The sequence below is a fragment of the Manacus vitellinus genome, unplaced genomic scaffold (genome assembly GCF_001715985.3).
Source record: "Manacus vitellinus isolate BGI_N305 unplaced genomic scaffold, ASM171598v3 scaffold_31_pilon, whole genome shotgun sequence".
Lineage (NCBI taxonomy): Eukaryota > Metazoa > Chordata > Aves > Passeriformes > Pipridae > Manacus > Manacus vitellinus.
Genome location: NW_021940379.1, coordinates 9,255,217 through 9,273,191, shown reverse-complemented (window position 1 = coordinate 9,273,191; position 17,975 = coordinate 9,255,217). Strand labels below are relative to the sequence as shown.

Genomic DNA, 17,975 nt, shown 5'->3' with positions numbered 1-17,975 from the left:
GGCCGGGCAAGGCACCGGACGGTAAGGCCGGCGTGGGTTTCATGGGAGACCAGCGGGGCTGGGGGTGGTTCTGTGATCAGATACGCCTTCCGGAAACGCCTTTCCCTCTCCTTTCGGGGGGGAGAAACTAATTATGGGAAGAAACTAAGAAATAAAGGCGGAAAAGGGCTCTGAGCATGGCATGGGCTTGTTTGATTAAGCCTGTGACTACAGGTGGTTGTCTGTTGCCCCCCGACGAAGATTTGGGGGTGCACAGTACACAGAATAAGGCACAGCAGCACTTCAGAGCGATGATTAAAAACGCAGTCGTACAAAAGTCACCGTCGAGGACCGCAGAGCCACCCGGAGCAGAACCCGAACCGAGCGGAGCCGAGCGGAGCCGAGCCGCAGTCCGAGCCGAGCCGAGTGCCGCCGGACCTGGCGGCACGCAGAGTATAACACCGAGACCGACCGGAACGGAGCCGAGTGGAGCCGACCCGATGTTCGCAGTAGACGAGCCAGGCCAGAAGCCGATCCTACCCGAGTGGAGCCGAGCGCAGCCGAAAACGGAGCGCAAGGCCACGCCCCGCCCGCCCGCGCGCGGCCGCGCAGGAAGCGCAGGGCGGCTGGGCCGGCCGCGCCGCGAATGCATTGTGAGGCGCGGCAGCAGAGCCAAGATGGCGGCCAGCAGGAGGCTGATTGAAGGGTAACAGCGGCCGGGCAGGGCCGCGACCGAGCGGCCCGGCTCCCGGCCCGCCCCTCCGCCCGACCGCATTCGTACACCGGGGCCGCTCCCTGCCGCGCCCACGGCCCGCGGCCTCCTCACGCGCCTCTCGGCGGCGCCCCGCACCGTTAGCGGCCGGAAGGCGGGAGCAACCGGCACTCCAGAAGGCCGTGGAGGGGCCCCGCATATACAACGCCGCCGCCTCGCGGCTCATATCCGCGGGCCCGAACAACGCCCGGCGCTGGCGAGGACGTTGGGAGGTGCGCCGCGGGCCGCCTGAGCCCCTCCCTCGGGGGCTCCACGGTGAACTAAGCAAAGAGGAATGGGACGGGGGGAAGGAAACGCATGCCGCCCGGGGCCGGGGCATCCCGGCGTGGCGGGAGGGGCGCCGACCCTACCGCCGAGGGAGGGCTCGACGGGAAGCGCAGTCGCCTCCCTCCCTCCTTTCCTCCTTCCCTGCGGGGGGGTTCGCCACTCCTGCCGCGCTCGCCCCGGTGAGGAACCGTCCCCAAACGCCCGGGGATGAAATAATTCCGTTTTCGTTGTTTCGGAGAGTAGCCTCTTCCTTGTACGAGTAAGAAGTTTATCGCACTGAAACGTGGGCCTGGGTTCAGAAGTTTCCTTATTCGCGGCGGACGTGGTAACGTTTTTGTCTTCGCTCTATTTGTTCTGAGCCGCGGATGGTACTTGGAAATGGAACCTCGACCCCGATTGGGTTTTAACCAAGAGCACGTTTGTCTTATTGTAAAATACCGCTCGGGATTATGTTTCACGTTATTTTGCTTGAGGAGTAAGGGACTTAGGAGGAAAATGGTAACCGTTGCCCCCAAAGCACACAAATTTATTTTATGTGCTGTATATAATAACATCACAAACTGTGAGCAGTGAGGTTTGCCCAGGACACGCAGATGTAGTGGCATAAAATGTAGTCATCTGTAAAATGCTCTGACAATACCCGGCAGGATTTGCATACAAAGTGCCTGTGAGGAAATCAATGAACTTTACAGGCCAGTCCAGGGAAATGGAGGGGAAAGATCCTGTAACTCTTGGGTGACGTTTCAGCCTTATTAAAAAACCTGCCCCTGTGGGGTGCAACATAACCCTGCACTAGGATTTGACAGATACTTGGGCAGTTCTATTAAACTTACTTAATCTATTAATACCAGTTTCACAGCTGGGTTCAAGGATGTGAACCCCCAACAGGACAGAGATTTCACCAGGACATGTAGATGGTAGGTTCTGAAGCTGCATTTCCTTAATGGTACAGATATATAAATAAGCGTTATAACTTGGTTGTTTTTGAAGAAACCAGTAGCTCAGCAGCGCTTCCATAAGGCTTGACTTGTCAGTTTAAATGTACTATAGAGCATTTAAAAATTAAATAGTAGATTCATTGTTTGCAGTGTCATTCATATATATTAAATCAGTAGGTGTAAAACCTTTAATTGTCCCTAAGGAACCTGGCAAGATGGAATTAGGTTTTTATTTCATTTTTGATAGCTGTTATGTTTTGTCAGGGCTTTAGTATCATAATCAATATGTCTGTTGCTGTATACTCAAGTAAGGTTCCCCTTAGTTTGAGATAGTAAACAGCCATTTAATTCTATATTTTTGTAAGGCAGTTTTTCTGCCTTTTCTGAAAAAAATGCATTAATTGTTCAAAAGCACATCACTACTACTCTGATAGGGAGAATATATGTTTACAATTATTTTCTTCTTTAATTTAAAATAGAAAATAAAAATCTGAAAGGAGAGAAAAATTGTTCTTAATATCAACAGTACCTCTTGCTTTTCAGCCCCCTCCTCATTTTCACTGTACTTCTGAAACATTAGTTAGTACTTTCATCTTTTATTAGAATGCAATAAAAACGGTTTTTGACGGTGTAACCATATTTTCTAGAAAATTGGTGTGGCAGTTGTTCCTCAGAGGGAGGGGTGTGGGAAGGAGAGAGACATCCATAACTTACGTCTTACATTTTTAGTTTCATTTTTATTCCCTAATATTTGTGGGTTGTTCACACTGTGTGTGGTTTTTATGCGGCCCAAGAGCTGCGAGATGCTCTATCACACAATTTGCAAAGGCTGTTAAATAAGCAGATCCTTTCCTGCCTCTGGAGAGTCGAGTCAGCCCAAATGGCTTTGGTTTTGCCATTCATCTCAGTAGGAACAAAGTAGAGCTCATATGAGTGACATCATCTGGATTGCTGCAGCATGATGCTTTGAAGGTCCAAACTCGCCTGTGTATCACCCTAATATCGCTGTTGAAGTTCCAAATTCACAGGTCCACTTTAATTTAAAGTTATTCACTGTTGAAGTTTTGCAATTGGGAAGAGTCTGTGGGCTGTCTTTCTCAGGATCTTGGAATGATGAGTGATTATAACTAAAGGAAATAGGGGTTTTCTCTGTGTCACTCAACTATGTTTGAAATAATTTAGGATAAGCATTAACTGTCTTTTCTCTGAGCTAAATATCAAGTTTGTCTTTGATAAGTGAGACTAAACCTTAAACCTTTTGTAGGTCACCCGTTTCCTTAAGGTCTTGCCAACATTTTGAAGTACTGCATTTTTTCTGGACTCGTGTCATGCATCATAGTTATTCATATTAACCACTGTGGCTCTAAGAGGCTGGATGCAGCACGTCCGTAATAACTTGCTGTCTGCCTGTAGAAAACTGCAAGTATGAGTCTAGTTTCTGCTCTGCAGGTAGAAATGGATGTCCTTTACAGATTGGGGAAGCCATTTGCAAACCCCTATGTGAAAGAAGCATTACAAATTTTGTCATTGTACTCATACAGTTCAATTTTAAATGTGACTTCAAGTTATAAAGAGAATAAGGTTGACTTGTTATCTGAGGGTGTGTTTGAGCAAATCACATTCCCTAGGCCAAAGAGCTTATTTATGGCCTATTTTTGCTGAACTTTAGAGCATCAAATAGTCTTAACTGAAGTCTTCCCTCCTGATTCACAGCAGCTCAAGGGAGGTGTGCCCTTCCAGGAGCACACCTAGCTTAGCAAAAATGGGAAATAAACATTGCTAATGACTCGTATTCCGGTGACATCTGAAGTGGAGGTTTGATCTGTGAGCCACCATTACACCTCTCCAAAGAGCCACAGTTGTTGAATCTTGACTCCTTGTGAAATGTGAGTGGTGGGAATAAAGGAGTCTTTGTCAAAGATGTTCTGTTGTGGATGATCTCTCAGGGTTAAAACAGGCAGATATGGAGTGATTATATTTAGGAAAGGATCTAAGGCTTCTCTTTTAAGGGGGTACGAGGCTTCAAGGTCCTTTCCTGTATAAAGCAGATTGTCTCCAAATGTGTGATGGGGATCACGGATCTCCCGGAGACTTCAGGGGAAGGCTTTTCACAGCTGCCACCCACTACTGTAAAACAAGCTGTTCTCCATGTGAGATCCGTAGCTAAATGCTGTGTGGAGAAGTAGTGGGGGGCTGCAGAGGGTGCAGCTATTTTGGTGCTGGATACTCATAGTACTTACTTGCAGGTGTAGTAACATGATGCCGAGCTGCACATTCCGCAGGGTGTTGGGTGGTGTTGGAGGAGGCTGTGCTGCCCCAGGTGTGGAGCTGTGCCCTTCCATGGTGGCTGCCTATAGTCTGTAAGATCCATGGTTTAGTTTCCTGGTTTTTGGATGTTCAAAAGTATCTTTAGTGTTAAAAATTGAAAATAGATTTAAAGAGTAAATATGAAGTGAGATACGTCGACAGTTATTTTAATCTTATAGTTTTTGCTCCGTTTCCATAATTACATAGTCAAACATTTATGCAACTGTTCCACTCCATGATAAAACACAAACATGAGGCCACACCCAGGTAGGTGGCCTGCTATCTCCAGGATGCTGTGGTCCTGTAAACACTGTAACCCTCCCAAATAAAGAGGTTTTAGACAACTTTATTATTTCAAAAATAGTTCAAAATTGATTCAAATTTCCATTCTCAGTAACAAAGGAAATGTAGTTTTGAGCAATGTATGATTGTCCTTATGGAGAAGTGAGAATATTGATTAATTTTCCCTTTCTGAAACAGAGAATTGACAAAAGGATTTTTAATCAAATGAAAATACTTTGCCAAAAAGTAGATTGCTCAGTCAATAAGATGTGAGTGTACAAGGTTGTAATTTTGTAGAGGAAACTTACTGCTATTTCTTATAAGAGCTAGATTCTATTTGGGGTTTTAGTTGGGTTTGTGTTGGGGTTTTTTTGTGGTAAAATTATATTTTTAGGTGTTTTAACTTCTCTGTACTGTAAATTCAGAAAGTGAAACTGGTCAGTTCCTGATCAATGTTTTAGAGCCTGTTTAGCTTTGTCAGGCATCTTTTAAAGAATGTATTTATAAAGACTTAAACATAAGTTGTAAACACTAGAGAATCATGGTTTAGTTATTTCAGTAGACTTTTGTTTTTATTTGTGAATTTAGTAGCATTTTGGGCTTGATGCAGAACTTATCGAAATCAGTATGAGCTCTTACACTTATTCCCATATTCTAGGATGGTACTCTTACAAATATTTGCCTTCACTGCATTTTCCTATCTGACTTGTTTATTTAGAGAAGTCCCAAAACTTGAAAGATGCATGGATAAAATGGTTGCAGGGTTTTTGAAAGACTTAACGGCATTTTAAGCCGATGCTGCTTTTCTTTTTAATTTCAAACATTTAATTTTTTATTTGAACAGCACAAATGATTACACAATATTGAAAATAACAATTTCAAATCCTTAATCATTGTATATGAGGTAACATGGACTTTCGTGACTGTCTTCAACATTATATACTTGAAGATCAAATACCACCTCTGGAACAATGTTTTATCCATTTCACGTGCTGTGTATAACATTTTCTCTGAACATTTCCAAACTACAAACATCATTTCTCAAGAGAGCCTCGTGAAGTAACACCTTTGAGTTTTGTAAGTGGGGAAGCCAATGCAGCAAGGTCACATGCAAGGTTGATAACAGAGTGGGGAATGAAGACTGATTGAAATTCTTACTGCAGTCTTCTACCCTTTATTTACGCTCCTCCTGTGCTCCTTTAATTATGTAACTTGACAAAATTAAGGGGTGGAAGACAAGAAAGGGTATTAATCTATTTACTGTCTGCCTAGACTCTTAAGTATTATTTTGAAATAAATATCTGGATTGTATCCTTTTACCTCATAAAGTACTTTTTGTTCCTTTGGAGTTGCTCAAGCCCATGTTAAATGTAATGTTAACTTTAATCTGTACTGCTTGAAAGTATTTAGTTAGCTCATTCACTTTCTTCACCGTAGATTTATACTGTAGTTGTGGCTGCCTCCATGGCTCTAAAGCAGTTAAATCTTTATTATGGGCTTTGGGAGTTGCCAGAAGAAAAAAAAACAAAACAACCTCCCCCCACACCCTTAAATTGTGAATGGTTAAGTTCTTACCACTCCTGAATGACTTGTGTAGTATTGTGATTGTGGGGACAGTAGTGTGAAAAAAAAGCTTTTTGTAAATAAGTCTGACGTGGAACTGATTCATTTGGAGTGACAAATGAAATCTTAAACGCTTCTAGTATAAGAAAAGTAATTTCTCATATAAATTGGGATCTGTCACAAGTGCATGGTTCAGGCACGTGCCCTGCTAAGGTGGCTTGGTTGTCCATGACCTTTGCAGTCCTGCCTGCATGTGAGGGATGGAACTGCCAGGTTTATCCTGTCTGTCTGTGGCTCAGTTGTCAGCTCCAACCACAGGAGAAGGGCAGGATAGAGCCCTGACACACTCCAGTAATTTACCACTTCTCTGATTTTGGAAGTGATTTCCTGCAAAGGCCTCACATGTCAGTTTAAAGAGGAAGATGGCCTCGATAATTTTTGGCCTGTTGTTTAGTGTCTTCTTATTTAATTCCCTCATGAGGGGAAATGAGGAGCTATTCGCATGTTTATTTTAAACTTTTTGTTGCTTGCATACAAAGTTTTACAATTTTGTAATGATCTCTGTATGGGATTCTTCCTTTTCTTAATTCAGCATCCAGTTTTTTAACCTGAATCTAACTATAAAACGTGGGTGTTTAATCTTCCAGAAATGCGAAACCACGCTTTTCTAATTTGTTTTATTAACCTAATGACATACCTGAATTATAGAGTCACAGTCCTCCCATTTTTGTGTTTCTGGACAGTTGTTCTCTGGGCCAGCAACAGCGTAATGCTTGGTCTGAACCCAGGATAAAAGCTCCTGCATGAAATCTGCATTCCCACTGAGACATAATGGGAGGAGATTTCTATCATATGCGTAATGTTTTTAATACAGTAGCTAGAAAATAATCTAAACCCGTTTTCCTTTCCTTGTTTTAGAGTGAAGGCACTTGTGATAATGCTTATTTGTGCATGTTTGTTCATGCTTAAATACTTACTGCTGAATTAGTTTATTTTGTTCCCAATGTTTGATGTGTTACATCTAGTATGGAGTGGAATTTATCCCTTTTACATGCTATGGAGTAGTAGTTTGCCAGGACTTCACAGTTCTGTGTGTGATGAGAGAGAGCATAAAAACTGTTTGGAGCAGGTTACTTCCCTGACCCTGTTGGGGCAGAGTCAGTCTGGGATCAGTCAGGCTCTTCCTGAGCTGCTGCTTTGTGCAGGAGCGCTCAAGGGAAGGCACTGGGGGGATTTGCGCTTTCAGTGAGGGTAAAGCATCACTTAGAGCTACGATAATAAAGCTTATTTTCTTGTGAATATTTTGGCTTGCTCCTTATCCCTATAAATATGATTCATGGGATTATTTTTGTGTAGCTTTTATATGTTTTTCTGCTTTAAGGATATAGGATAATCCTCTTACCTCTTTAAAAAAAAAACCCACCCAAACTGTCTGTGACATTGCATAAATCTAGCAGCAGTGGAATTTGGGGATTAATCCATGGGTCTAGACTGGATAGTAAGTTTTAGTGTCATGAAGACTGTGTTGGGCATCAATTCAGTGTCCAAGACTCCAAGGTTAAACTTCCGTGTTTGGAGTATGTTCTTGCTTTTGTGGGTGCGGTGGGTGGGAATGTAAATGTTCGTTTTCTGATGTGTGGCTCTTATGTGATTTTTGTTTCCTGTGCATTTGGAAATCTCATTTCCCTTAGAGTTTATCACTGTGCTGAGTTTATGCAAGAACTTATTGCAAGTATTAAATCTGCCAGTCAGATGCAGAAGCATTTGATCCAATATGAACATAGAGCTATTTTAGGGGAAAAAAACCTTAAACCCGAAAAAAAAAATAGACAGTAGCAGGAAAAGTGGTGGTTTTTGTTTTCCAGTCTGTAGTGCCTTTGCTTGTAGTTGGTGGTTTTATCATAGTAATACCCAGCCTAATTTTGCAAGGTGCCTGCACTCATTGCAGAGCTGAGCACTGTCAGAGCACATGAGTGCTGCTGTATAAGCAACATTTTTCCTAACCTATGCAGCCACCAGGCATGTGCTGCACTTTTGAAAGCGCTGGTAAACTTCCATGTTTGACTGTGGATGACTTTTGAATTTGTATTCAGTTAAGTTCTCTTTAGAGATAAAACAGCGGAGTTAAACAGCAAAGGATTGTAATTGTGGGGGAAATAAAAGTGAAACCATGTGTTTCTTTTTAGCTCTTACCAAATACTCCAGGAAACAGTCCCTACACTAGGGTTTATAAATAATTTTAAATAGAAAAATGCTGAAATACTTGTTTTGGTCATACCTGGATCACTAACTGATTAAAAATGGTTTGACTGTTGCAGAAAGATACCTTGTTCAAGAGTGACACAGCTATAAAGAGAGGACTCTTAATGTGTACTGCGAGCTTTGAGGTACCAAAGAGAGGGAAACCTGAATCTTCTCAAGTAACTGGTCTGAACAAGGCTTGTTTGGGTTAGATTGATATTTTTCTGGATTTGGATCGATTTCAGCTGGTCATGCAGGAATTTGTTTTGTTTTCAGTTGAAATAATTGGCCTGTTCAGTGTTTTTTATCTGTGTTTAAAACTGTTACGAAATAGTTTTTCCAAATCACTGTTCTCCTTCAGACAAGTCCTTGGATGCATTTTATTTCTGCACTTCACAGTGTTATCAATGGTCTGTTACCAAAGCCACTGATTTACATTTGAGATAGAAAAACATTTTAAAATGTACTTTTTTAATACTTTTGCTTTGTTGTATCTCTAATCCTGTTAATAACAAGGTATTTTTGTGTTTTCTTGACAAAAAAAATAAGCTTTTTAATATTTTGTCATAGAGAATTTCAGTTTTTACAAGTGCAAAATTTTATTTCTTATTTGTGTGGGTTACCACCACTACAACCTCAAGCTGCTTTAACATTAAAGAAACCCACACTGACCTCTAAGGATCTCGAAAAATAAATATGAGCACCTTGCTTAATACAGTTATTAACTTACACTTAACACTGTACTTTGCTTTTCAGGAGCTTGAAGAAATCCGCAAATGTGGAATGAAAAACTTCCGTAATATCCAGGTTGATGAAGCTAATTTATTGACCTGGCAAGGGCTCATTGTTCCTGTGAGTATAGGTTACTCCTTATTCTTATGAGCTTTAAAATGAGGATCATTTGTATGTCATAAATCTACGGTTTAGTAGTGCGGCTGGTGACCATGAAATAATTCCTGCACCCTGACAAGGATATCTTTTTTATTATTATAAAACCTATCCTTCGCAGTTGTGCATTTGGGCAGCAGCTGGTTGTTAATAAATACAAGGTGAGTTTACACAGGTGATACTGCAGCATCTGAAATGTGCTCCTGGTTTTAAATCTTGTCTCTCTTCAGACACCCTGTGTAATCTGGGGCAAAGAGCATAATCTTCCTTTGAGTGTCTTCTGTGATTTGTTTTATCCAAGTCTGATAAATGTTACTTTGTGTTTGTTATAACTAACCTGAAGAAAAATCCTTCTGTAACTGCAAGGTGTTCTGATCCATCCCTGGATGCTGCATTATTGTAGGCCTGGTCCAACACTGGAGCTCAGTGGTGGCACTGAGTGTTGAAAGAGGGAAGCAAATGACCTTTTATTTTATATTAAGTTTTTACATTTTGTTTTACATTGAATTTTTTTACATTAAACTTAAAGTACAAAATCTACATCAACATAAATAATAATTAAAAAAAGAAAATAAGAAATACTTTTATTCCTTAGTATTCATTTTTTTTAATTGACTAGATTTATTTCTAGGATAAAATTGAGTATTGGGAAAAGTTTGATGCAAGGAAGGGGTTTGTATTTTCAGAAGTGAGCTCTTTAAAAGAAAATGTCTTTATTTAGGCATTAGTTAATGCCAAAAAAATTAATTTTAAAAAAATTGAATATTTTTATAAACACTACAGTCTTCTTATGGAGAATGTTTCGTCTAAGTAGATAACCACTGTGTTAGTCAATTAGAGAGGGATTTATTACTAAGGAGAAAGCAGGAAATCTGCTGTGTTGAATCCCTTGGTTGAAGTCTCTTGGATTTTCACCTCTTGTTTCCCACTGCTGTGGCTGTAGCAGCGGGAAATGCCTCCCTTGGTTCTATGAGTTGCTTCTAAGCCTGCAGCAACTGGGGCTGTGCCACTGGGGCAGCAGTTCTGCTTTTCTGTGGATGCTGCCAAAAAGCCCCCCCAGCCAGTGGAAGTTTATCTTTTTAATATTTACATAAGACTTTGAGACATCTCTGTAGTGATGCCTCTGCCTTTTTACTCGGATGCTGTTCTGGAATTCACAAGGCACAGGCTGAGATAACGGCTGGGCCTTTGTGCTTTAAATGCTGTAGAATACGTTTAGTTACTGTTTACTTATGTGCCAGCAAGTGATTCCTTGGAGTGGTTGATGCTACTCTTGCAAATAAAGCAAGCGGGATGGGACACTGAAATTTGACAGAGCTGAGGAACAACTGCTTTAATCAGCCACTCTGGTGTTTGTGGTTCATGCGTAACAGTTTAGTGCTTTGATAATACTTTGAAGCAGTGTGTAAGGTCGGTAAATGTGACTAATAAAGCAAAACACAAAAATACTTGCTTTTCCTGTTAAATTAGGAATGTGTGATGTACAGCAGCTATTTTTAACAGTTTCTGCTCACCAGAGTATGAGTGTAGTTGTTTGTTTTGCGAAGATTCAAAGCATCACAAATCTTTAAATGTTGATGAAATTAACTGTGCTCCAGACCTGCCTTTTGGTTTGTAATATGCCCTGTTACAGGAGAAGTTAAATTCAAGTTAAATTCACTGCTGGCATAGTTAAGGGAGAATTTTGTAATTAAATTATACTTCCTATAGTAATTAATGTTGTGTATGCATTCAAAGAGTAGTATAGGTTTTTATTCTGAGGATACTTTATAGGAGATGTTTCAGTCTTAACACCTCTTCAGCTATTTTGGTACCAGAGTTGATGGCTCAAAAATGCAACACACAAACTGGTTGCAAGTTTTGAGTTTTTTTCTCTGAGTATTTGCTTTTGAAATTTCACATGCTGTTTGCATTTAGAAAATGTTCTTGCTTAACGTTTTATGAAGTACGCTTCAGTAGGAGTAACCAGTTACTGATTATTAAACTCTGTAACTAGGCATTACTTTGGTCAGCTGCTTAATAAAGGTGTGAAAGATAAAGGTTAATATTTTTGTGTTCATACAGAATTAATGTGAAAGGTAATGTAAAGGTGAACTGTAAAGCTTTAGAAGCTTTTGTTTCTAACATATTTTGCTCTTCGGCACAACTATCAGTTTCTAAGGGTGTTCACTCAATTGAGAAGCAAATTGAAGGTATCTGGTCAACTTCTTTTCCTGTTCTGAACTGTAGTATAAGGTAATTTGTGTACTCTGGGTGGCCAAAGTACATTATTTGTTTGATTTCAACATCAAAACAAGATTATCTCTACCCCAGGCTCCTTATTCTTGTAACAGGTACTGATGATGTACCATGAATTTCATTTCACTTAATCAAAACTGCTGGCTATGGACAAACTTTTACAGAGCAAAAATACTCCAGGAGAATGCAAGTTGTGTTTTGGTGTTTAAAATTCTATTTCTCTTGTCAGTGTCAAAATAAATATAACAAATAATTGGAAATTAATTGCTTGAATAGTCTACATACACTTTTGTTTCAATGCATTGGTCAGGTACAGTGAAGAAAATGGATGTTTTTAAGGCAGGTCACTTCCCATGTCAGTTCACTGAATATCCTCACAAATTAGAGCTTGTGATGGAGGCAAGGACAAGTGAGCTGTGGGGGGAGAGAGCACTGACTGCTGAAGTTGTCACCACCACCAAAAATTATTTGTTAAACTTCCAAAGCTTTTAGGATTGCTTCGGTAAAAAGTGGTTTTAAAGCCACTGTAGTTACTTCTTCCCTTGGGTGCAGAAATTGTGCTGTATTTCTTACAAATGCACAACCAGATTCTCTATATGGATGAACTTAAATGTTTTCTGTTGACTAATATTTTAATACAACACTCCCTGCCCCCCAGTACTGGTAAATCCTGGAGTGGGTTTGCAGGGAATGGTCTGGTTGCTAATGAAGAATGTGTGTGAGTATACTTTACACCAACTGGAAACTCATCCTTTGATTCATGTTCCCAGCATGTTTGAAAAGGCTTCATTCCACAGTTACTGTTTTCAGTGCAGAACAGTATTTTCATAAGCTTTAAATGTAGCAATGGTTTATTTATTTTTCTTCTGCCTCCCTTCTGCAGTCAGTATCTGAAGCAGTATCAATAGTCTAACAGATTTTCTAAGTGAGATTCTGGGCATTGTTTTTTCTCTTTCAGCATGGAGAACTTCACAGTTCTCTCATCATGCTTCTTCAAAACTGATCTGATAACAGTGGGTGCTAAAACTGCACACAAATTCAGAATGTTCTCATCAGCAGACGCAGTGAATATCTATCTTTAGTACCCATGAATGCTCAGCAGATTTTTGTGTAGTCAGCACAAAAACGTTCTCAGAACATTTAGGGAGATCTGACAAATCGGATTGCTTTGGTGCTGATGCCACCATGTTGTAAGACATACAAAATAACTGTGTTCAGAAAACCTATTTCCCTTGTCAACCTTCCTGTTTGTGTCTTGGAAAGGGTTTACGATGTTTTTTGAAACACAGAGTTGGAATAAAACTACTTGTTAAATAGGGCCTTGAGTTGGGAGTAAATGGGGTTGGATGCCTTCTCACTAGTAGAAGTGTCGGCCAGCTGCGGGACAATGGCAGTCTGTTTTTCCCAGGGTGGATGCAAACGTACAGGTTGTATTGCCTCTGTCCCCAAACAGGTTTTGATGTTTCCTGACACACAGACATGGCAGTACATGTTGGAAGAAAGTGCCTTTCAAAGAGGTCATTTGATAGATCCAAGTCTGGAGCATGCTTTTTTTACCTGAGTCCATTAACATGTGCCACATTCTTGACATTCCACCTTCTTATTGCAGGACAATCCTCCATATGATAAAGGAGCCTTCAGAATCGAAATCAACTTCCCAGCAGAATATCCATTCAAACCTCCTAAGATTACCTTTAAAACAAAGATCTATCACCCTAACATTGATGAAAAGGGCCAGGTTTGTCTGCCAGTAATTAGTGCTGAAAACTGGAAGCCAGCAACCAAAACTGACCAAGGTAGGACTCCATGTGGAGAGAGAACTGGGTATGGAGAAACTTCGTAGTGTGTTTAAAGCTAATAATGTGTCAACTTGTCAGCTGCTGGTGCTCTTGGGATGTATTTGTTCTAAGGCTTGTGTCATGAATCACATGAGGTATGCAAAACTTGTGGAATCTCATTTTGTTACTGGCATGTGAGGTGATGGCACTGACACGTGCCATTTCCATCTCCAGGGAACCACAAAACTCCTCATGACTGAAGAGTTTATTAAGGTGGTGTCCTTGGTATACTTGAAAATTTTGGTGGTAGTTTGTGCGGGGGTTATTTTGTGTTTCTTTTTAAACAGTGACTTTAGAATCCAGAGGTGTTCAGTACATTTCTGGATGTTTGAAAGAAAGGGTCTAATACTTCAAGGGTTTGTATATTTTATAATCTGCTATGTGGTTCAGTGATTTGATACGGCTTGAAATAATGCAAATCTCTCATGATCTGCTGTGTTATGGTCTTTCATTTGTCTTTTAACTCGTTCTTCAAAAAGTTGTTTCAGTGTCAGCATCTGTTGTTACTACATGGCTGTATGAACCTGTGACAGTGTTATTACAGCCCTGCTTAAATGCCTGTTCCTTTTGCTTCTGCACTAAAAAATCACCCTCAGTCTGTTTGCTGTTTGGGCCTTTCTCAATGAAATAATGTGACATTATTAGCACAACATCAAAGTGATTGGTTTTGTTTAGTGAGGTGTCAAGAAAGTGGAGAGATTAGGTTCATCATAAATCATTAACTCACCTTTCATTCACATACTAAATGTGCATCTTACTGCTGTACTTTTTTATTTATTTATGCTTAATATTAAAAAAGACTGTTATGACAGTATAGTTTTTAAATGCTGTGGATATTGAGGCAGTTTCTGTTATGACTTTTTCTGGCATGTGTGTTTCTTACTGTGTTCTTAAGGTTATTGAACACACATTTTCCCTCTAGTGTTTTAGCATGTTTTGCTCAATGAGAAGGGATTGTCCCATGCAGTGTTGCTGCTGGTTTCATAAGCAGTCAGTAATGTGATGGCAGTTGTAAGTCCAGGACTGGTGAGTTACTGTGAAGGAAGCTAATAGCAATTCTACATTCCTTAGATAGTTTGTTGCAGTTTCAACTCGGGATTTTTGGTAAGAAATGTTCCTGTTTAGCAGTCCAGAGTTGAGCATTTAGTTTGAGGTATGTTCCCATTCCTGTCAGCTAAGGGTAGAAAAGAGTATGAGCTTGACAAGATCAATGCTCCAAAAGAAACCACTCTAGTATTCCTGATTCTGCTGGAGTGATAAGCATTGTAGGAACTTGCATTGCAAGGGAGAACCCAATTGAACTGCTAAGCAGATGTTTCAGAACAAAGGACGGACTCTGCCTTTCCACACACACGCGGCTGAGCTGTGGAACACTCCTCTGCAGGATGGGGCAGGTGTCAGCGTTGGAAGTGAGTTCAGGAGGAAGCAGCTGGCCTTGGTGTGCAGTACATGAAGTGAAGAGGGTTTGTTATACTCACATTAAAAACCCTGGGAGTTCTGCCTTGTCTTACTCAGAGTAGCACAGACTTACCTCAAACAAATGTTGCTCGTGCTCCTTGAGCTGTTGGCCAGGGAGGTGCTCTTCGTGTAGACCTGCCCCCAGGACACCTTTGAGTGACAGGACAGGGGAACTCCCCATCCTTGTGAGCTTTCAGTGGCCATGAGGAATGTGTGAGGAAAATGTAGCAGTAAATGTCACTGTGGTGCGTGAGGCTCACTGTGTAAATGTCAGGGGCATTTCTGTTTCCTGAGGAATGACATTTCCTCGGTGACATAGCTGTGAGCAGGGGAGAAAGGCCCCTTCCAGCTCTCACCCCTTTGTCTGCCTGGTGCATCTCTACTGGTGGCTGCCTCGGTCAAGAACTATGAGAGTAAAGGGAAGGCTTACCTGCTGTTCGCAGGGGAATTAAGAGTCATAGGGAAATAAAGCTGGAAAAAAGGGTTTCCGGAAGTAGGCCCAGTCACAACTGCATCACTGTGACAGGTGTTGAGAAAAATGCTTCATGGTGGAAATTCCATCTTTACCCAATCCCTTTAGATGAATTTGTCTGGGAACTTTGATTCTTTTTGAGCCATAGGAGAGTATTTTAGATGGGATGCCAGTTATGGGAAATCATTTGTAGTGCACTTTGGTCTCTATTCATGTTGATTTTGTTTACAAATACAATTTTCTGGTGTTCATTCATGGTCACTGAACAAAATCTTGGCATAATGCTCCAGCTTACTCATATCCTGCGTTTGAAAAGGCCCGAGATTTATGGGGATGTATTTAAATGCAGTTAAAGCTCTTTTCTTACTGGGGAATTTTGCTTATAGTTTGATTTTTAAAAATTAACCATCTTAGTGTCTGATGGTCTCTATACTTCTTTTGACAGTAATCCAGTCCCTCATAGCACTGGTGAATGATCCACAGCCCGAGCACCCCCTCCGGGCTGACCTAGCTGAAGAATACTCTAAGGACCGTAAAAAATTCTGTAAGAACGCTGAAGAGTTTACAAAGAAATATGGTGAAAAGCGACCAGTGGACTAATCTGACACAACTGCTGTCAGCAACGTATGATAGAAGATCGGAGCAGTGCATTTGAGACACCCCGTAAAGCAGGACTCTATGGAAAATTGACAAGTGCCACCTTTCGGTGTGAACTTGTGGCTGTTACTAACTTTCTACAGTTTTCTTAATCAAAAGTGGGCTAGGTAACCTGTAAAGAAAGGATTAAAATTTAAGATGTTCTAGTTCTGCTTTCTTTGTTTAAAAATCACTGCTTCAATATACTTTAAAGTACGCTGTTTTCTTTTTCTTGTCAGAATTTATCAAAAATATCTTAGACTTATATTCTGCCCTTAAATTGAAAAGGTTGTGGCTGTCATTTCTTATTTTTCCTTGGAGTTCCCACTATCTTGAGTTCATTCACTGAATTTTAAACCCCCTCCTCAAAGTGATGTCTTAGGAAAAATATCCCAGTTCTGGCAGAAAATGATTGAGTGTTTGGCAGTTTCGTTTACTTTTCTTTTTAAATGTTGCACTGTGCTTTGTGGGACTTGTTGCAAGTTCCCCTGAACTTCAGTTTGTAACATAATAAACAAAAAACAACCCAACCCTACAAAACCAATCAGAAATAATGTCTGGGTCTGATGTAAATCTGGCCAGTGTCTATTAAACGGGGAAACCCAAGTTTTTGTGTGCGTCATTGAATTAGAATGTGGCTTATGTTCTGGTTTTGGAATACTTTGGGAAAAAAATCTGTAGCAAACAAGTAGTGGAATGTGATTTCGAATTTCCTTCACTTCTATCCTTAATACCTATGCAGAGCAGCGGGAATGTGCACAGAACAACATTGCAACCAATCCAGGAGAGTGTTAGAAACTGAGGACCAAGAGGTACCAAAGTGATAAACTTTTTTTGAATTTAAAGTTGGTATTTCGGAGATGTTCATTTGGAGTTAAAGAACTAAACCTGACAGCACTGCTGTCATCTCTGAACGTTTTCCATCAGAATGCATAAGAAACACCTGTGTTTTTAGGATGGCACTTGTGCCCCTTCCCAGGCCCTCTGCTGCCGGGTTCTGCCGGCACTGGAGCAAGGACAGGGCTGAATAATAATGTGTGAATGTGCTTTGCTGCTGCTGCTCCTGTGTTTAAACACACTGGTTGGGTGATTCAGTGAGTGTTCAAGTGTCATTCTGGCATTGTGGCTTAATCAGGCAGAGCTGTTTGCCAGTTGCTCTGGGGCACTCCTACGCATGCTGAAGGAAGCCCTTTCTGTTCAGACCTGAGCATCCTTGGCTGTGTCCCTGCTGCTTCTCACCTGCCTTCTCTCCCCAGTTCAGTGTGATTTGTAGCTCCATGGTCAAACTGCCACACAGTCAAACTGCCATGTCACCCCTACTCTCCAGCTGGGGTCTGTTACTAAGCAAACAAATTATCTCCAGAAATCCATCTGGGAGCACATATCATTTTGATGTGCAGGAAGCTGAGTTAGAAAATCCCTGACACCTAGGTGGTTGCCTGTACTCTCAAATTCAGTTTTAATACAGCCTCTGCCTTTGCAACCTTTCAGAACTAGTGTGTCAAGCAGTAAGTCTCTCTTGGTTTTAATGTCTTGTGTATTTGCTATTCCCTCATTCATCCCTCTCATCTGGCTTTCATTTCTGATTTAGTGTAAACAATGACAGCCCAGTACCTCACCTCTGTTGAAAGTAATTTTTTTTATAAGTTAGGGAGCTAAGAAATGTTATGTTTAAGTGTTCTTAGACAGATTCTTTGGCAGGTAAATAAAGTTAAACCACATTCACCTTATTTACAGAAACTTGCATTTCCTAAGTGTTTTCAGGCTTGTGAGAGCACTATTACCAAATTTTCACAGCTTTGTGTCTTCATTTGCAGAAAGTTGGTACCAATTCTGTTTCATTCACGCTCACTTGGATTCATAATAAAATAATGCCAAATTATCTGTCAAACTGAAGTGTGTAACTTCTACATCACCTGAGTCACTGTACCTTTGATCATGTCTGTTGGCATGGAAACGTACCATTCTCTAAATTTTATTTGAAACAAAACTGTAGCATTAGTTTGCTGCCCTCATTGCTACTCAGTAGTTACTCTGGTTGTAAAGCCTCTCGGGTCAAAGACTACGTCTGTCTGCGTTGCTGTGACTTGGATGCT

The 17,975-nt window shown here is 40.9% G+C and overlaps 1 protein-coding gene across 4 annotated transcripts; it reads left to right on the top strand.

The window, feature by feature from the left end:
- Nucleotides 1–984: 984 nt before the first annotated feature.
- UBE2L3 (ubiquitin conjugating enzyme E2 L3) lies at nt 985–16,485 on the top strand. Of its 4 annotated transcripts, none has more exons than XM_029961088.1 (4): nt 985–1,006; nt 9,106–9,201; nt 13,085–13,271; nt 15,689–16,485. In XM_029961088.1, the coding sequence occupies exons 2-4, from the start codon at nt 9,133–9,135 to the stop codon at nt 15,841–15,843; spliced, it is 411 nt and encodes a 136-aa protein (XP_029816948.1). In that variant the 5' UTR covers nt 985–1,006; nt 9,106–9,132; the 3' UTR covers nt 15,844–16,485. The 4 variants fall into 4 exon arrangements, with proteins under 4 accessions (XP_029816948.1, XP_017931833.1, XP_017931832.1 ...); XM_018076344.2 differs by lacking the exon at nt 985–1,006 and adding an exon at nt 1,221–1,336; XM_018076343.2 differs by lacking the exon at nt 985–1,006 and adding an exon at nt 1,917–1,935.
- The last annotated feature ends 1,490 nt before the right edge of the window (nt 16,486–17,975 follow it).

Excerpts from the sequence above, each read along its gene's own strand:
- UBE2L3 (XM_018076342.2), top strand. The coding sequence starts at position 8,475 with ATGTGTACTGCGAGCTTTGAG. Across the intron at positions 8,496-9,105 it reads TGTGTACTGCGAGCTTTGAG|GAGCTTGAAGAAATCCGCAA; the intron begins GTACCAAAGAGA and ends TTTGCTTTTCAG. Across the intron at positions 13,272-15,688 it reads AGCAACCAAAACTGACCAAG|TAATCCAGTCCCTCATAGCA; the intron begins GTAGGACTCCAT and ends TTCTTTTGACAG.